The sequence below is a fragment of the Lepidochelys kempii genome, chromosome 10, assembly GCF_965140285.1.
Source record: "Lepidochelys kempii isolate rLepKem1 chromosome 10, rLepKem1.hap1, whole genome shotgun sequence".
Taxonomy (NCBI): Eukaryota; Metazoa; Chordata; order Testudines; family Cheloniidae; genus Lepidochelys; species Lepidochelys kempii.
Genome location: NC_136389.1, coordinates 79862943 through 79881885, shown reverse-complemented (window position 1 = coordinate 79881885; position 18943 = coordinate 79862943). Strand labels below are relative to the sequence as shown.

At 36.4% G+C, this 18943-nt stretch overlaps 2 protein-coding genes across 11 annotated transcripts in view; one reads left to right on the top strand and one right to left on the bottom strand.

Annotated features, from left to right (window-relative positions):
- Window positions 1–4776: 4776 nt before the first annotated feature.
- On the top strand, window positions 4777–11383 carry LCTL (lactase like). 3 transcript variants are annotated; one of them, XM_073304414.1, is made up of 9 exons: window positions 4777–4866; window positions 4972–5067; window positions 6663–6717; window positions 6806–6967; window positions 7617–7891; window positions 8331–8457; window positions 8881–9080; window positions 9722–9785; window positions 11268–11383. In XM_073304414.1, the coding sequence occupies exons 1-9, from the start codon at window positions 4777–4779 to the stop codon at window positions 11381–11383; spliced, it is 1185 nt and encodes a 394-aa protein (XP_073160515.1). The 3 variants fall into 3 exon arrangements, with proteins under 3 accessions (XP_073160515.1, XP_073160516.1, XP_073160517.1); XM_073304415.1 differs by lacking the exons at window positions 8881–9080; window positions 9722–9785; XM_073304416.1 differs by lacking the exons at window positions 4972–5067; window positions 8881–9080; window positions 9722–9785.
- ZWILCH (zwilch kinetochore protein) overlaps window positions 9464–18943 on the bottom strand; it is a 28033-nt gene continuing 18553 nt past the window's right edge. For 6 of the 8 annotated variants that reach the window (XM_073304406.2, XM_073304410.2, XM_073304408.2 and 3 more), the window contains 6 exons: window positions 17841–17869; window positions 16013–16149; window positions 15014–15109; window positions 14799–14917; window positions 13901–14025; window positions 9464–11487 (listed from right to left, as the gene is read on the bottom strand). In XM_073304406.2, coding sequence (XP_073160507.2) covers window positions 13934–14025; window positions 14799–14917; window positions 15014–15109; window positions 16013–16149; window positions 17841–17869 — 473 coding nt within the window. In that variant the 3' untranslated portion in view covers window positions 9464–11487; window positions 13901–13933. The remainder of the gene's footprint in view (window positions 11488–13900; window positions 14026–14798; window positions 14918–15013; window positions 15110–16012; window positions 16150–17840; window positions 17870–18943) is intronic. The other 2 variants (XR_012154107.2, XM_073304407.2) reach the window with 2 other exon arrangements.

Below are 18943 nucleotides of genomic sequence, written 5' to 3'. Positions count from 1 at the left end.
AATAAAGGTTTGCAGGATCAGGTCCACTGTTTCTAAAGAAAACAATTAAATATTTGTTACAAGAAATGAGATTAAAAATTGACACACTTAATTATTTCTGTTGTTTGCTGACTTTTTTTCCCCATGTCATTTCATAGAGTGATAGACTTTAAGGTCAGAAGGGACCATCATGATCATCTAGTCTGACCTCCAGCACATTCCAGGCCACAGAACCTCACCCACTCCTGAAATAAACCCCTAACCTCTGGCTGAGTTATTGAAGTCCTCAAATCATGGTTTAAAGACTTCAAGTTACAGAGAGTTCACCATTTTTACACTAGTTTAAACCTGCAAGTGACCCGTGCCCCATGCTGCAGAGGAAGGTGAAAAACCCTTAGGGTCTCTGCCAATCTGACTTGGGGGAAAATTCCTTCCCAACCCCAAATATGGCAATCAGTTAGAAGCTGAACATGTGGGCAAGACCCACCAGGCAAACAGCTAGGGAAAAATTCTCTGTAATAACTCAGAGCCTTCTCCATCTAGTGTCCCATCTCCAGCATTTGAGGATTTCTGCTACTGGCAGTTGCCAATGGGCCAAATGCCATTGTAGGCAATCTCATCATACCATCCCCTCCATACATTTATTAAGCTGTCTTGAAGCTGGTTAGGTTTTTTGCCCCCCACTGCTTCCCTTGAAAGGCTGTTCCAGAACTTGACTCCTCTGATGGTTAGAAACCTTTGCCTAAGTTTGAGCCTAAACTTGTTGATGGCCAGTTTACAGCCATTTGTTCTTGGGTCCACATTGGCACTTAACTTAAATAACACCCCTCCCTTGTATTTATCCCTCTGATGTATTTATAGAGAGCAATCATATCTCCCCCCAGCCTTCTTTTGGTTAGGCTAAACAAGCCAAACTCTTTGAGTCTGCTTTCATAAACTACTTGGGAAATAGAAAAGGAGTACTTGTGGCACCTTAGAGACTAACCAATTTATTTGAGCATAAGCTTTCCGATGAAGTGAGCTGTAGCTCACGAAAGCTTATGGTCAAATAAATTGGTTAGTCTCTAAGGTGCCACAAGTACTCCTTTTCTTTTTGTGAATACAGACTAACAGGGCTGTTACTCTGATACTTGGGAAATGAAAATGGTCTCTCGTCAGTTTCACAATATGGTTTTCATATGCCAGAACAAAACTGCAAAACCCCAGCTCAGAAACTGCAGAGGAATGTTTAAGTACAAACTAAAGCCTTTTTTCACTGGAATTTAAGATGAACTGACGAGCTGTTAAAATGCTGTTTGTGGTCTATGGGTCAGGTTATGCTTGCCCTTCTATAGTAAATCCCACTCAAGGGGAAGATATCTTCTGCTCCTAGAATTCCCCGTTACTGCAGGGGTACAGGTTACAGGGGTACAGGCACTGGTCTCCCTTCCCTTACAACCAGAAAAGACTGCCACAAAAACTTGTGGATCTGTGGCCTCACTGGTCCTTTCCAAGCTCACAGGCAGCACAGTGCCATGGCTCTGGCTGCCTCCAGGACCCTTGAGGATGGTCTCTCCAGACAGCATCATTTCTGCTCTGACAGATAATGCTTGATGTGTCCCCCACCTGCCTTCCCTGAATTCAGATCCTCCTTCTCTTTAGATCATGGGAACAGTACTGCAGAAGTAGCTTAGCCCTGTTCTGTGTGAGAGATGAAGATCCAAGTGTGGATCTCAAGGTGAGGGAAGGGGGCACACAGTCTAGACCTAAAGCAGCAACAGAATATGCCTATTACTTAAAACTGTCAGCAACATACATCTGAAATACAGCTCAGCCTTCACTTACCTACAAACACCAGAGTCAGGAACCAGTTGTCACAGCAAGGAACATCCTTAACATCTAGAGGACTGGGAAGAGTACAAGTCTCTGCACAGTTTAAAATGAAATTATATTGGGGCCTTCTAGACACTGCCAGCAAAAAGAGAAAAACAAAAGGAGATAGCTCTACCTCTGGGAGTCTTGAAGCTGCTTACTGGGAGAGGAACTCATGTAAATTAGCTGGCCAATCCCATCTCAGTCTATTCCTCAGATGCCAGGGATGAGAACAATGTAAACATCTAGATAGACCTCTTTCCTCACAACTGCACATACTCTTGGGATATTTCCAAACTAGGTCTGGATTAACTCCTGTGTCATAAAGGAGAAGGAACTGGTTTATCTCTATATCTTAGGCAATTATATAGTCCCAGTTACCACAGTCTCTGAGCCTCTCACAATCTTTAATGTGTTTTCACCTTGTTAGTTAGGGTAGTGCACAGAGAGAGCACAAGGGCCAAATTTTAAAGGTATTTAGGCACCAAATGGGATTTTCAAAATCATCACAGGTTTTAGGGGCCTAGAAAGTCTGTGCCAGAGCCAGGAACTGAACACAGGTCTCTGGAGCGCCAGGCTCATGCCCTAACCATTGACCCATGCTTCCACTCTCTTGCTAAGTAGAAATAGTACATCTAAACCCACTCCCTAAAACTACACTATTGTACTATTTACACTATGCTAGAAAATAACTCGAGTTAAAAATCTACTGAACAGGGTTTTGGAAAGTAGTAGTTTGATTGTTTGTGGTCAGGATGTACTAGAGTCTAACCTGGAAACAAAATTCAGTCAGTCTGTACAATCTTGTATTTGAATCTTTATATTATAGTCCTATACCAGCAGGCAGGGAAACAGGTTCTGTCCTTTATTACAGGTATGTTGAACCATTATGGTATTTTTCTACCGTTGGAAATAGAACACTATATGCAAGTTTCCCAACAGTTCTTGAATCATGTAAATAAAATGTCAGATTTGAAGAGAAGAGTTTACTGGTATTACAGGGAGGAGACTGAAAATTTCTATCTAGGAGATCCGAATATCAAATGTGAGGGTTTCAGAATATGACAATGCTATAAAATGTAGATAAATTCCAAATTAACAGCACCTTGTACACAAAACTGGGAGACTAGCAGCGTGGGTGATTTATTTGCAGATGACCCTGTATAAAATCCTTATATTCAAGAGTTTCAGCACGAATTTGTTCTAGCATGAATTTGTTCTAGCAAAGAGTTAATATGTTTGGGGCCAAATTCTTCAGTCTAATTTTGCAGACATACACCAGGCTGTATCCATAAATATAGGTGCATATGGAAATCAAGCAGTTGGATACCCAACAATCGCACTGCATGTGCAAATAGCTATTTGGACTTGAAAAAATGTAGGAGCAGTAAGTTATGTGTGGAAAAGGAGGGAACATGGGTAGAGGTCCAGGGCTGAACATTGACTCCTTCTTAGCAATTACACAAACATAGAAAGTAACACTCCCAGACATCTCCACCTTAGCCCGCAGCTAGATCTCATGGAGGTAGTTTCTGACCTGGGCAGAGGTATGTGAACCAAGCTTGGTTGCTCTTATCCACAACTTTCCCTATTTTATTTATTTAGTTTTAAAGGGAGGGTCAGTTAAAAATATTTTAAGATGATGCTAGGCACATTTTGTAAGAAAACTTGTTCCTTCACAACACATTTTCTTTCCATGCTTGATTCCACAGTAAAGTCAATGAATTCGGAATTTAACATTACATTCACAATTTCCATGGCAATCAACTGAGGTAAAATACACAGGCTTAGGACTTCTTTGTACTTGAATAAACTCATGCCCCACCAGCTTCTGCAAATAGTCATTTTTTCACAGAAAACAGAAAATAACTGGCAAAGCACATTGTTTTTGTGCAATCCTCTCTTCTTTCACATTTCCTCAACTCAAAGTCTTCCATTAAAATTGCTTTAATTTGTAGATTAATAATCTGAAGAATTAAGTCTATTGGGATTAGTGAGTAATATTTTAATTGGATTTTCTTTTTGCAGGATGATATTCAGTTACTGAAGGAGTTGAAAGTTAATCATTACCTGCTTTCTATTTCATGGCCTCGTATCATGCCCACTGGTATTAAAAGTAAGCATAACCATTTAACTATAAACCTAAAAGCACATATAAGCAAAACAACTTTGCTACATTCGAGAATACCATAAACAATGACATGATATATTTGTCACATATACTGGGAAATATATATCTTTTTCTCTATCAGGATCCTTACAATGTCAGCCCTTTCCATTGCATACAGGTGCCTACACATACACCAATGTAATATATCTATATCTATCTATATATATGTAGCTTATATCATTTTAGAAAACATTTTCCAATGATTAATATCTAAATGATGTAAAAACAATTCATTTTCTTCAACATTTCTTTCCCCAGAAGAACAGGTGAATGAAAAGGGGATAAAGTTCTATAATGATACAATTAATAGTCTTTTGGAGAACAAGATTATCCCCATTGTGACCCTCTTCCACTGGGATCTTCCACAGGTCTGAGAATATTTAAATTTATTATGTTGTCTAATGTAGGGTTTTGGTAGCTAACTTGTTTGTAAAAATAAACACACTCTGGATCATTTTAAGAAAACATTTTAAATACTCCAGCATGCTTTCAAGTTATCACTAATTTCTCTGAGCTATCATTTTATATACTTAAGCACTGTTGCATTCCCACTGTGAGTCACTGAATTCTGCCTCATTCAAACTGCTTATTCAGTTCACTAAATCACCTTAAGTGCACATCATAGCCTAGCTACTATGTATACTGAGTTACATACAATATAACCTTTATCAAAAAATAATGGCATATTGAATTTTAAGTTACATATCTGTTAATTCTTGTAATTATTACATATACAGGTGCTCCAAGAAAAGTATGGTGGGTGGCAGAATATAAGCATGATAAGTTATTTTAATGATTATGCGAATCTGTGTTTCGAGAAGTTCGGTGATCGTGTAAAATACTGGATTACTTTTAATAACCCTTGGGTAAGTTACTGATGGCTTCCTACAGGTCTTTTGAGCTACATAGATTTGGTTCCCAAATTTTGGGAGTGACCTTATAGTTACAATTTTTTTCTCATGTACTTGTAGGCAGTTGCTGAAGAGGGCTATGAGACAGGAGAGCATGCACCAGGACTGAAGCTCAGTGGAATAGGGGCATACAAAGCAGCACATCATATAATTAAAGTAAAACTAGAAATATGTTCTTTCTTGTATTGCTATCTCATTTTATGACTGAGATAAGTGGGTCTTAATTTTTCTTCCCCAGGAAAATAAGGTTTTGTAGCAAAGATTCAATTTCTGAACAGCATACCGAAAAGCATTCAAGAGTTAATTTAAACGGAATTATAAACTACTGGTGCTGAGATAGTGCATATTTAAGTAGTATTGGGTGCATGACATAGCACGCAGCTGCAACAATTCAGAGGACAGTTTTTTTAAGTGTCTCATTGAACATACTGCCAAATAGATACGAAGAGAGAATTTTAAGGTAGCTTCTATAAACAAAAGGGTGAAATTCTGCCTCACTAATCTCAATGGGAGTTTTGAGATTAACTTCAACAAGGCCAGGATTTCACCCAAAGTGAACAAACTTCATTTAAAGAAAAAGTTTCTCATTTAAATACAGACACACAGTAGAACAGATCTGCAGGAACACAGAACCCTCCATTAAATGTTCATGTCACCTTCACGAGGCCATCTTGGGAGCTGCAAAGGACTTTCCCATAGATCGGGTTGACATCTTATGTAAAAGAACAGCTTCCATGAGAAACAGAATTTTTTTTTTGAAAAACCTACGGTAACAATTTCCAGACATGCATTTGTGCGACAAGTTTACCTTCCATGCTTCTGTCACAGTTCAGGGCAACTGTACCTTCCATCATCTATCCACTCTCAGGCTCCTGGCTCCCTTGTTCTCACCATTCTTGGGTGGAGACATGCATCTCTCTCCCTCCTGACTGGGGTGTAACCAGGCTGCACAGGTTCCCTACCTACACTGTGAATTCCCCAGCAGAATACACTACCTCAGCAGTGCTTTACCTTCTCCAAATCCTCAGAGGCTATAAATAGCAGAATTGTCTACCAGTATAAGTTACCAGACAGCTCTTTCTAAGCAAGTACATTTATCCTTAAGGTAAAAGCATTAGAGAAAAAAATGTTTAAAAAATAAAAACCTACACACAAGCTAATAAGGTTGCCAAAGATCACCCGAACTTCAAGAGGAGCTCTGGCCAGTGAACGGTCCTTCAAACCCCACTAAGGGTTTTTTTTTTCCTGTTCATAACTGCCTTGGTTCAGAACAACCACCTCCAGGAATCTCAGAATCACTCTTTTATCCAGTCTGGGCCTCTGATCTTGTCCTCACATAACAGTGATCAGTAGACAATGGGTTTCTGCTCATGGCCCAGCTTCAGAAGGTTGGGTCAATAAGTGAAAAGTTGCCTTTCCCTCCTCCCAAGTATTTCCTAGGAATCCCAATGAGCTTTGTTTTGCAGCACATTGTTTCTAAGAGACATTTGAAACTCGTAACAACTTCCCAGGGTTCACATTAGCCATGTCTCCTCCCTAGAGACATTACATACAATCCCACAATAATACATACATATTTGCATTTTTAAAATAATGAACTCCGAAGGTACTGAAATTTAAATTAAAAAGGTTTAACTTAATTCAATAAGATTTGTAGAGGATATTGCCATATCTGTCACAGATTCATTGACTCTTCCTGTACGGATTATTGCACGATACGTTAGCATATACATATGTTCTTTTAATTACAGACTCATGCAAAGGTCTGGCATTCTTATAATAAGACATGGCGTAGCAAGCAACAAGGTAATAAGCATTCATTGTGTAATTATGCCTCTGCAGTAAGACTTAAAAGATTATCCATAACTGCAGAACTGTCACTTTCTATTTTAAGGTATGGTTGGAATTTCTTTAACTAGTGCCTGGGGTGAACCTGTTGATCTAACTAGCCAGAAGGATATTGAAGCTGCCGAAAGATACGTACAATTTTACTTGGGATGGTTTGCAAATCCTATTTACAGTGGAGACTATCCTGAAGTTATGAAGAATTATGTAGGTAAGTCATGCTATTTACACCTTGAATAAATAATATAGTTACAACATTTTATGATGGGAAAGTGACATAATCTGATCAATGTGTATTTTAGTCAAAATTAAGGATAGGGTTTTGGAGGAGGATTGTTAATAAAAATATTTTTTCTGAAAGATTCCAGATAAAGACAAAAATATTTGTCTTTATTAAAAACAAACAGTAGCATGCTCCTCTAAAAAGTATAATTATCCACATTTTTACCGATGGAGAAACAGAAGAAAGAAGTTAAGTTATGAGCCCAAGGACAAATGGCAAGTTAGGGGCAAACACCTGACTCCCAGTGATGTGCTTTAAGATTGGGATTTTCAAAGGAGACTATGGGAGTTGGACACCTAAATTCCTGTTGCACCTCTGAAAATCCCAATCTAGACCACATTTCTTCTGTTTTAGCCACATCAAGTAAAGTTTATCCTTTACTATCCTTTCTTTAAAGGTAGAAAGAGGAAGATGGTTGTGTTCAGAGAGAAAGTGCTCGTTCAAAGCTACACAATATTAGCATTTAAAATTTAGGATAGTTTAGTTTTGCTTTTGTGGTGTAAAGAAAAGCAGAAAGATTCAATCATGTGCAGAAGATGCATTTACCATCTTTTTTTGAAAAATTTTGATTTAATAGATAAAAAGAGTGTTCAACAAGGCCTTGGCACATCAAGATTACCAACCTTCTCAGTGCAAGAGAAAAGCTACATCAAGGGTACATCTGATTTCCTGGGATTAAGTCATTTTACCACTCGTTACATCATACAGAAAAATTATTCTGCCCTCAAAGGGCCCAGTTACCACACTGATCGTGATTTGGCAGAACTGGTTGATCCAAAGTGGCCAGATCCAGGATCTAAATGGCTATATTCTGTGCCCTGGGGATTTAGAAGGTTACTGAACTTCATTAAGGTAAATTTTAAACTAAGTCTTCTTTAAAAGAAGTTTAACTAACAATCTTGTTTAATACAGGGTATGAATCTGTATCTCAGTGTCAGGAATAAATATCCAACACATCCACCAGTATTCTTATTTGCATATTGAAGTCTTGTTTATTGCCACATACCTAGCACAATGGGGCCTCAATCTCAGTTGGGGCCTCTTTGCACTATATTCATAGAAATAGTTTATAATAAACTTCAGCTAACCCAAAGAAAAAATTTAAATTTTTAACTATGCTTTTCTTTTAAACGTAACTATAGTTAAAAAAAATTAAAAATAAAATAAAAAAAAAAATCTAGTAAATAGATTGAAACCAGTTTTCTAGAAATTTAGTTTTGTTAAAAAATTAATTGTAGTTGTATGAAGCATAACATCATTTCATTATTCCAATGAATGTTTTTCTTTGTAGACACAGTATGGGAATCCTCTCATTTACGTAACAGAGAATGGAGTATCAGAAAAGCTGCAGTGTACTCAGTTGTGTGATGAATGGAGAATTGAATATCTGAAAGGGTATATTAATGAGATGCTAAAAGGTGAACTTTAAAAAATGGACAAAGTCACAATAAAATGTGTTCCAAAATTTGGTTTTAAGCATTTTGATATTCTAACTCTTTGAACCCAGTATAGGTCAGAATTTCGACATTGGAATAATTTATCAATTTCCATATTTACAAAATAAAAACTGCACCTAATAATATACTGTAATTACTCCTATGAAATCTTCCAGTGCATCTAGACTAAGGATAACAGTTTCAAAGGTGCCTAAGTGACTTAGGAGCCTAAGTCTCATTGACTTTCAATAAGAGTCAGGCACCTAAGTGACTTACATGCTTTTGAAAATTTTAACCCAAATTTTTCCTTCATTTTTGGTATAAAATAGGGCTTGCTTAGCACTATGTTTCTAGTGAAGACACAAACTTCATCTGGTTGTTAACAAATCTGAAATCTATTTTCAGCCATAAACGATGGCGTTAATGTAAAGGGTTACACTGTCTGGTCTCTGCTGGATAAATTTGAATGGAATAAAGGTTATTCTGAAAGATTTGGATTATACCATGTTGACTTTAAAAAGGGGAATAAACCCCGATACCCAAAGGCATCTGTTCACTATTACAAGATGATCATCAGTGCAAATGGATTCCCAAATCCAAGAGAGGTGAGTTCAATTATGAAACCTGCTTATTCCTAATTTAGGACCAAATTCTGCTTTGAGTTTGATAAAAAATAACTCGCATGAGTAAAGTATGTGGGATTTGACCTTAGACTACTATAGTATACCTACTCATCTAATTTAGGATTGTGTCAAATTGTGGGAGGGGGATGAGGGAGGGAAGAGAATGATGAAATCTAATCTTACTCTTATTGTTCTTTTATAACACTTTCAATGTTTTTGAACACATAAGTAAATTAACTACTTAAATAAAACTTTGCAATCACAATCCCCACATTATTAATTTACTGTGTTTAGAGACATTGCATGTGCATGATATCTAAAACAAGAAAAACCCTGGAAAATAATATGGAAAATATTGAGTGGGTTTTCCAGTTTATTTTGTATTGTACCAAACAATTAACAACATGAAAACTTATTACAATAGTATTCATCATAACATGTACAAAGTAACATAAAAAGTCATACAATCGACATGTAGTGTGAGAATAAGAGAGTACTGGAAAGAGTTGTAAATGACTAAAGTTCAGAGGCATAGAAAATGGCGCTAAGAAGACTGAATATATTCATAGTTTAGTGAAACCATTAGTATCACATCAAATAATAAATAATATTGAATTTATTAGGTGAAAAGTTGGCACCAAAAGGCCATAGAGACTTGTTCTATCACAAACCAACTCCTTGCTGCAGGTAACTACCGTACATTTATTCTGTTTTACTCATCCAGTAAATATATATGATATGGGTTTAAAGGGAAAACATTTCTGTGACTGATAGTACATAAAAACTGGGTTTTGAAATATTTTCTCCTTGAAAATAGAAAGCCAAATCTTTTTAAAAATTATGACAAACTTCAGAATCAAACAGTACCTCTTAATTTACTACTAGTAGTTCAAAATAGTGCAGCTAACAGGATTGTATTACAGTTTATTAATATTTCTGAATTGTCTTTTCTTAAGAATTATAGTAAAAACACTGAGGAGCCACAGCTGTTAAAAACTTACTTCTGCAGATATTAGTATTTCTCAATGCTTTTTTCAAACATTAAAGCAAAAACAAAAACAAAAACCAAATCCAGGGCAATCATGCAACAGGAAGAAAAAAAAAAAAAAAAAAAAAGGCAAATGTGTAGCCTCTGAATGATGAGCCTAAAAACTAGGGATGAGAATTTGCAACCCAGTGGGAGGGAGAGCTAAGGCGACTTTAAACCACCTTTGTGGTTTGTTGCTCTGGGGAATGGAGAAGTTCCTGGCATAAATTAGACAGGCTCTCAGAATCTAAATTAAGGCAGCTTCTCCAGACTGCCCTACAAACCACAGCACTTCCTGGAATATCCACAGTGCTGTGGCCTGCCTCCAACACCTCCCTTCTGCCTCCTGCTCCATCTCCCATGCTGGGGCTTGTGAAGGGGTCATCAGTTCCTGAACTGGGGGAAACACTCTGTTGGAGTGGACACCTGAAACCATTAAGGAAGATGGGATGAATATTGTACATGTGTGTGGCCCATACTGTAGGATTAAGATATGACAGGTCCATCCCTATGAGTTAACATGGCAGTATAGTTTAAGTGTGTTTCTCATTCAACTCTTTGAGGGCTACTATCATATTAAAACATATATATATGTGCATCAAAATAATTTGTACTACAATCACCAAATAAAAGTTTAAGAAGCAATTTAATTTTAATTCCACAGAGATAAAATGCAGTCCTCAAAGGGTTAGAGTGCTTTCCAAGGATTTTTCTTTGACTATTTTCTTTTTTCCCCTTTTCCTTGAAAATTAGAGGAACAGCGGAATACTGCTGCTAATATACTGAGACTAATTCATGGTAAGCACAATTTTTTGTAACCCTCTGAGCACTGACATGTTTCAGAATTTACCACAAAAGATATAGATGAAGAGAACCTAACAAACTTGCTGCAGATTTTCAAAATATATAAAACATGTTAATGTTTATTCTAGCTTTTACAATTTCTTTCTTTCTGTTGTTTCTAATGACGCCAGTTTAATGCAGATGCCAATATGTAAAAAAAATTATTTTAGCTTTAAACAAATTATGTTCAAAAAGATTCAAAGCTGTTCATCTCTGCTTAAAAATAGAATGAAGAAATAACTAAAATTATCCCATTAGAACAGATCTTATCTATTATTGTTTCTTTTCTCAAATTTCAGATCCCTTGACTACTCACATGGAAATGGTGACTGAGATTGTTGTGCCAACGGTGTTCACACTCTGCATACTTATCAGTGCTATTCTATTAATGTTCCTCCTTCGGAAGCGCAACTAAAACTACAAGTTTACATAACATCTTCATTTTGCATAAGCAATAAAATGTCATTCTTATTCTTACACTGTTTTAAAGGTTTCCACAGATGCCGCCTTTACGTAACACTGTAATGTTAAAAAAAAAAAAAATTCAGCTTTACTTTTGTGTACATATTGTTGCTTCTACATTTTATTCAATTTCAGCCATAAGACATAATTTAGAAATTTTACAAAGGCAATTCATGTCTCAATATTAATAGCTATCAAAATTCAACTGCAGGTTTTATCTTCCTTTATGTTTTGCCAAGTTTGCATTTTCTTCATTAGGACAACAGTTGGCTGAGATTAAATTGTTTCAAAGCTTGCCAATATATATTTGAAGGATAGGCAGATTGTTGGCAAGTTCTGTTGCTGGCAACCTGTTCATCACTGTATTTTTAAATTACCATGGAAGTGCTAATTTCGAAATATGAACATAGAATACTTAGAGCATATCATACTTCAAAATCTTAATGCCATTGCATAAACATTAACTATTCATCCCCATACAATAATAATTAGGTATTATTAACCCAAATTTTGCACATGGGTGGAATAAATGTGATAGGCTAACTGACTTGTTCACAGCCTTACGGTCAGAGTCAGAACCAGAAGCAAAGAATCCTGATGTCCAGTCCTATGCTTAGGCCACTAGACCTACCTCATCATTAGGTCCCTACCAAATTCATGGTCCATTTTGGTCAATTTCATGGTCATAGGATTATAAAAATTGTAAATTTCACAGTTTCCAATATTTAAATCTGAAATTCCACGTGCTGCAACCATGGGGGTCCCAACCTAGAAAGGGCTTGGGGAGGATAGGGAGGTTTGCAAGGCTATTGTAGGGGTTCATGATATTGCCACCATTTCTTCTGAACTGCTGCCTTCAGAGCTGGACAGCTGGAGAGTGGCAGCTGCTGGCTGGGACCCCAGCTCTGAAGGCAGTGTCGCCACCAGCAGCAGCACAGATGTAAGGGTGGCAACAACACGACAAACAGATTTCACAGGGGAGACCAGATTTCATGATCCATTACACATTTTTCACTGTGAATTTGGTAGGGCCCTACTCATAATACTTTCTTTATTACAGAATGTTACAGACAAAAAAATGTGATCCAAGGACTTGGACATGTGAGTTAAGATACTGTACCAAATTCAGTCCTGCTGTAAGCGAGTACAGCTTACTCAAGATGCACCTGCTTATACAGAACTGAACTAGTTCCCGAGTATGGCTAGCAACCTGCCATTGCTTGGCCTGAAATGATTCCTTCAAAGCAAGACTTTATGTTCAACTTTTACCAAAATTCCAAAACACAAACTCATTTGTGGATGTCAGGTTAACTGTGCACAAAACGGATAGATTTCTTAGCTTCTATTCAAGAAGAATGAATAAAAATCAATTACTTAAAAAAACACACACATTTAAACTGTATTTCAAAATTTAACTTTAATTTAAATTTTAATATGTTTTTATTTTTAAAGACAGATTCATTTATATTCAGTTTAGGCTTTAGCATAGGTTGTCATAAATTCAAATTTAAATAATCTATTAAAATAATTTAAATAAATCTGAATAAATAAAAATCTCATACACTGATTCAGTGAGCCCTTTTCAAACTATAAAGGCTGTTTTTTGGTATATAAAATCAGGGAGAAAACATCTTTAACTACATTTTGGGGTCAAACTTAATAATATGGTATGATCTATATCATTTTCAGTTTTGACAACGGAATGAATGCTGGCAGTTACTTTTTTCCAGATGTCAGTACTTACAGTTTCTGTTGTGCAGAAAAGCTTTAGCCTCAAGTTACTGAACAAATGTACGTTATGCTATACAATTAGATAAATGTGCATCCTCCTAGCAAAAAGTAGTACCAAATCTAATGTAAAGGCTATATTTAACTGTAAATCAAATCAACGTTTTAATAGTTATATGAATGTTCTTTATAAAAGTAACTCAAAAGTACAAATGAAAACAAGTGATTAAAATCAATTATTTGCATTTAAAGGAATGTTGAATTTGGGCTAGATGAGAAGAACAACTCCAAAATATAAATATAGGGCTAGAGAAAACTGAAGTTCTTTTACAAAATTTAAATGGCACTGGAAGAGCATCTCTCCAAATAGGTTTTACTGATGTAACATCATGTGACACCAGCAAATATTTTATAATGCTGTTTGCTCTTGGTCAGCTACTTTGTACAATAAGCAATAAAAATAAAATTAAAACAATGTAAAAAAGTAGCATATTCATAATTTATAAACTATCAAAATTAGTTTTAAAAGCAATTACCTCTTATACTAATTTTTTAAAATAACTGCATGTTACAAAGTATTTCAACAAACTATACACATACTGTTCAATTATGGGTCTACGTAGATTCTAAACTTCAACACAACAAATAACTAACAAATATAGGGTATCAATCTTCCAACCACAAAATATATTTAGATATACTTCGGGAAGCAAATATGTTGACTATTTTCGATTTACTGTACCTTCTAAGCATCTATCTGTACACCAGCATTCTTTTATGTAAAATGCACCTGACTGCAGTTAGCCATGGTAATAAAATACATACTTTCTTCGGTGTTTCCATTAACTGTTGTATCACAAAGTACTCCTGCAGTACAAAAGAACTAAGTATTAACATGGTATTCTTACAAATGACAGCTCATAAGAAAGTTTGACATGATGGCTTCAAGAATCTGTTATAAACACCACCTTCCACTGAAATTAATAGGCTCTCAAAATTATTTTGAAAGATAAGAAAATGTCCAAGATCTACTAAAATGTTAATCTCTTTTGTCACTGTCAAAAGAAAGGCAAATCAACTCTACACTGGTCCTATACTTGGAATTCTTCCCTAGTTTTTCAAGAGTTTTTTAAAACGTTGCTCCAGCCAACATGGTGAATCTGGACACCTACTCTTCACGTTGACAATACGTTTACCCTCTCTATTGGGCTCAGAAGCAGGATGCCAAAGTTCAAAGACAGTTATACTTAGAACTATGTTATAGTCCGTTTTAAAAGTAACTGTCAGGCTGGGGAGGGAAAATCATCTCACACTGAAAATTTTGTACCTCATATAGTTACAACTAATACCTAATAATACTATAACAGAAAGGTTTTTTCCCCACCTCATTTGTTTACTTTGTGTATGCAGCAACACTTTTTACATTTAGCCAGTTTCACTTTTTCTACATATAGTCAATTTCTCCCTTGCTGAAGAGATTCTTATGCATAAAAAGGAAATAAAAAATATTTAAGCCACACTGTTTAAAAAGTGCTGTATGAGACACTGGGTCAAACAAAACAATACATCACTAGTTAATTTAAAAAAAATTCAAGCTTACAGTATCATTTTAATATTTTATACCAGAAATGGTTCCTTACCTGGGTTGTTCGAAGTCATATGTTCAACAGGAGGACTAGTGCTAAGCTGATATACTGTTTTAACCTCCTTCTGACCAGGTACACTATTTATTTCCACCCTCCATATTTGTGCGTGATCACTGAGGGAACAATCAAATGGCACAAAAAAACCTTAATAATTATGTACTCAATCAAGATAGGAATTTCCCTATTATGAAAGCTGAGGTTTGGCTTACTTTTGATAGAACTTATTGACAACAGCTGGTCTGATTGGTAGCTGAAACACATGCTTCTCATTCAGAGGATTTTCTTTGTAATATTTTATGCAGGACCTGTGATAAAAGCAGTCAAATACTGTTACTTATTACTTCTTGGACGAGTGTTTATGCAACTACTCAACCCCAGATAAATATACATGCAAAACTAACTACATTTTCATGCTTTCATGACAATAGATCAGTTACTATGCACTTGCAGAAAACCTTGATTCCAAAACTTGATTTTGGCTCTTGCTTCCCAGGTCAACAGAAAATGATCATATCACAACAGTGACTTCATAAGAGTTACTATACTTGACAAATTGCAATTGCACAATATTTATTCCTCACAAATGTTCCCTCTAAAACCAGGGTATTTTTTAGAATGGAAGGCTAATTTTTCACACTATCCAGTCACAGAAACTTTGTAGCATTGAAAATACATATGAAATATGTTGGGATTTTGCATTAGTTGAGAGCTAAATGGATGAAAGCCTCAAAAAATTGCAAGGTTTCAAAGCATGACTTGAAAGGGCTGATAAAACAAGACATGCAAGAAAGAATCTGCAGCAACAAAAAAGCTAAGGTTAAAAAAAAACCCACTAAATTTTTGTTTTTAATGTTATTTTGAAGGTATGTTCTTCTGAATACCCGTTTTACATATTTCAGAATGGAGGAATGGCTGGGATCTGAGAGCTCAGAAAGGAAAAGGAAGAAGAGAAGAAAATGAAAATTAGGATTCTAGTGAGTTCCCTGAATCCCTTCACAAGATGATGGGGAAAAGTACAAGGGTATTAAACCAGGGCAGAAAAATTGAACAGGAAGATCCAAATGCTCCCATTACAGTCCCCATTCCTCACAATCATTATCAATAAAATACAGTTTATAAAAAGTTTGCCTTTTGACTATATCTAGTTATTTAACTAATCCATTTATTATTGACATTTAAATGATGGAAAGTAAAAATTAAATAATTACTGCATCAAAGGGAAGAGGTTCTCATGTTTAAAGTGAAGAAAGACTGTGCAGCTGACCAATATTTCCAGCATATGATGAAGTTTTTGAATGCGATGAACCTGCTCCTGTAGCTCTACTGATGTGGAAATGAAGTAGTCCTAGAGAAGAAAATATACACTTGAAAACAAGACATAAACAAAGCTCTTAAAAGGTAACTATTGGTGTTGGGTGGGTTAAATATGCTAATCAGATGAGTACTCAATTTGTACACATTCTGAAGGTCAACTCTTTCTGCTACATTTGTCTGCCCCTTTTTTATGAGAAAATAGGGTATTGATTTATAAAAATCCTGTTCTCAGAATGCTTCATTAAGCATATTTCTTGTAACCGAAACACCATGCTTTCTTGCAGCCAAGAGAAGCAACACTCCATGCAACCCTACAACCATGAAGTAACCCTAGAACACGCAGTCTGTTGACGTTGAGTCAAATGCCAGTGAAGTTAGAATGTCACTCTCTTCCCTACTTTAAAAAAAAAAAAAAAGTTTAGTGATGGTGAAAAAGACACTGGATTATACATGGGACATGTACAAAATAACTGGCAAAAGTTCAAGTTCCCTTTTAATCTGCAAATACACCCCAACCTTGACCTGGAAAGTCCACCTCTTGGGTGAGAAAGTAGTTTAACCTCCATGGCCATGCAATTTTTGGCTCTCTGCTGAAAATACCAATAAAAATGCTAATTGGGATGGCTTGTGCAATATGGGTCTAGACTACCAATTCTTTTCACATGGGTCAAACAGCTGTAACATGGTGGTTACTTTGGATCACCACAGATGTGGAAAGACTACCAATGACTTCAGTAGGTTTGAATCAGGGCTTTGGTCTGGGTTTGAGCCAGAGAGCTGGAAATGAAATGTGGAGATGTCATACTAACAAAAATACTACCACCTTGCATTCATAGTGCAATTTTCATTCCTAGATCTGAAAGCTTTTTTACAAAAATGGGGAAGTATGGTCTCCACTTAGAGATGGGGAAAAACACACAAAGGTTATGTGACTTCTTGTGCATAAGGTCACACAGCAAGTCAATGGCAGAGTCTGGAAGAGAATCTAGATTTCCTAATCTACAATATGGTGCCCTACCCAGGGGACTAAGCTGCTGTTACCAACCACCTAAACTATTAATCCCACACGTTGATATTTTATCCATACAGCAATCCTAGTTTTAAGGAGGTAACAGACTTTTCATGATTAAGAATATGATTTGGAAGAAAAAGTGTTTTAATAGTAGAATTTTAGGACTGTCAGGGTTGACAGTGTTCACTTCAAATACGTATGAAACACCAATTCAGAGTGTTATTAACTTTTGAAAAGAGTGACAAACAAGCAAAACCTTCAGGGGCACTGAAATGCAAGAGCTACAAAACCAGATTTCTAACCGCAATCCTTCATGGCTGAATGTAAATTTTCTCTACTACTGAAGTTAAAATTTTGTTTCAACAGCTATAAGCACTCTATTCTCAGGAGCAGATCCAAATTAATGGACAGGATTTCACAGCTCCCGACAAAATCCTGGCCATGGTTCTATCATATTTTCAAGTGGAAGTAGCTCTGTAGATAAGGACATAGAAGGTGGTACCTCAGCTTTGACCTAATTTCTCCTTCCTTTACCCTCTTGCCAGAGTTAAAAAAAAGTCTTTAAAACACTCAATTTTCAAGGCTGAGAACTCAGAATATATGTTGTAATCCTGCAAATAGGCTTTATGAATTTGGAGAGAAAATTAAATCTAAACAAGTATATGTCAAAACTCTATATTGCTTTCAAAATAAGAATTAAAATATCTCACCAGATAGGTTAATGTTGCAAGTTCTTGGCCTGCAAAACAAATAAAGATTTTTTTTTAAAGAAACAAAAACATGCTAAAAGAAAAAGGAGTACTTGTGGCACCTTAGAGACTAACCAATGTATTTGAGCATGAGCTTTCATGAGCTACAGCTCACTTCATCGGATGCATTCCACGGTATGCATCCGATGAAGTGAGCTATAGCTCACGAAAGCCCATGCTCAAATAAATTGGTTAGTCTCTAAGGTGCCACAAGTACTCCTTTTCTTTTTGCAAAGACAGACTAACACGGCTGTTACTCAAAAAACATGCTACACACTGTGGCAGCTTCAGGCATAAGCAAAACAGGTGGCCACAGGAAGCCACACTAAGAGAAGAGTGCAATCACCACACCTGAGGACTTCTTTGTACTCACTGCTGTAAGTACAAAGAGAAACATGAAGTGGCTGGTGTTGGAGACAGTGGTTGCCAGCCACCAACATGGCATGTTCCCTTCATGGAAATGCAAAGGGGCAGCAGACGTAGGCATAGCAGGTGCTAGCATCAGCTAGGTCACCAGCCCTAAAGTTCTCAATGCTTCTCCCTCCTAAACAGCGTAAGGTTTGAAGCAGCAGAAACAGGTGAGCAAATGAGAGTGCATACAGGTTGGCAGTGTGGTAGGAAGACTCAGGGAATGAAGAAAAGGTGAAGAGTGAAGCCTTGAAAAAAAGTAGCGTAGGCATATAGGCCCACATTAGATTGGGTGAACTATGGTTTTAAATTGAGCTGGGATATTAGCATGAGCAATAGGCCCAAAGCATGTGACCAAAAAGAATGAGAACATCAGAAAGAAAAGTTCTTGTGTTAAACTTGTAGTGACCCTTCAAAATACCAGTGTTATCTTATTTAAGGTTTGGGCTGAAGTAATAGTAATAAAACACAATCAACTGGGTATCAGGTGCAGTAATAATTGACTATATAAGAAAATCCTTCATATGGCCTTACCGAAGGTCCAATAATTGGCAATGACATCAATAGTTTGTTAAAGGGATATAAAAAAATAAACTCTTAAAGACTTTATTGGTAATACCTGCCAGACCATGATGGAGTCGACCACTATGGATCTA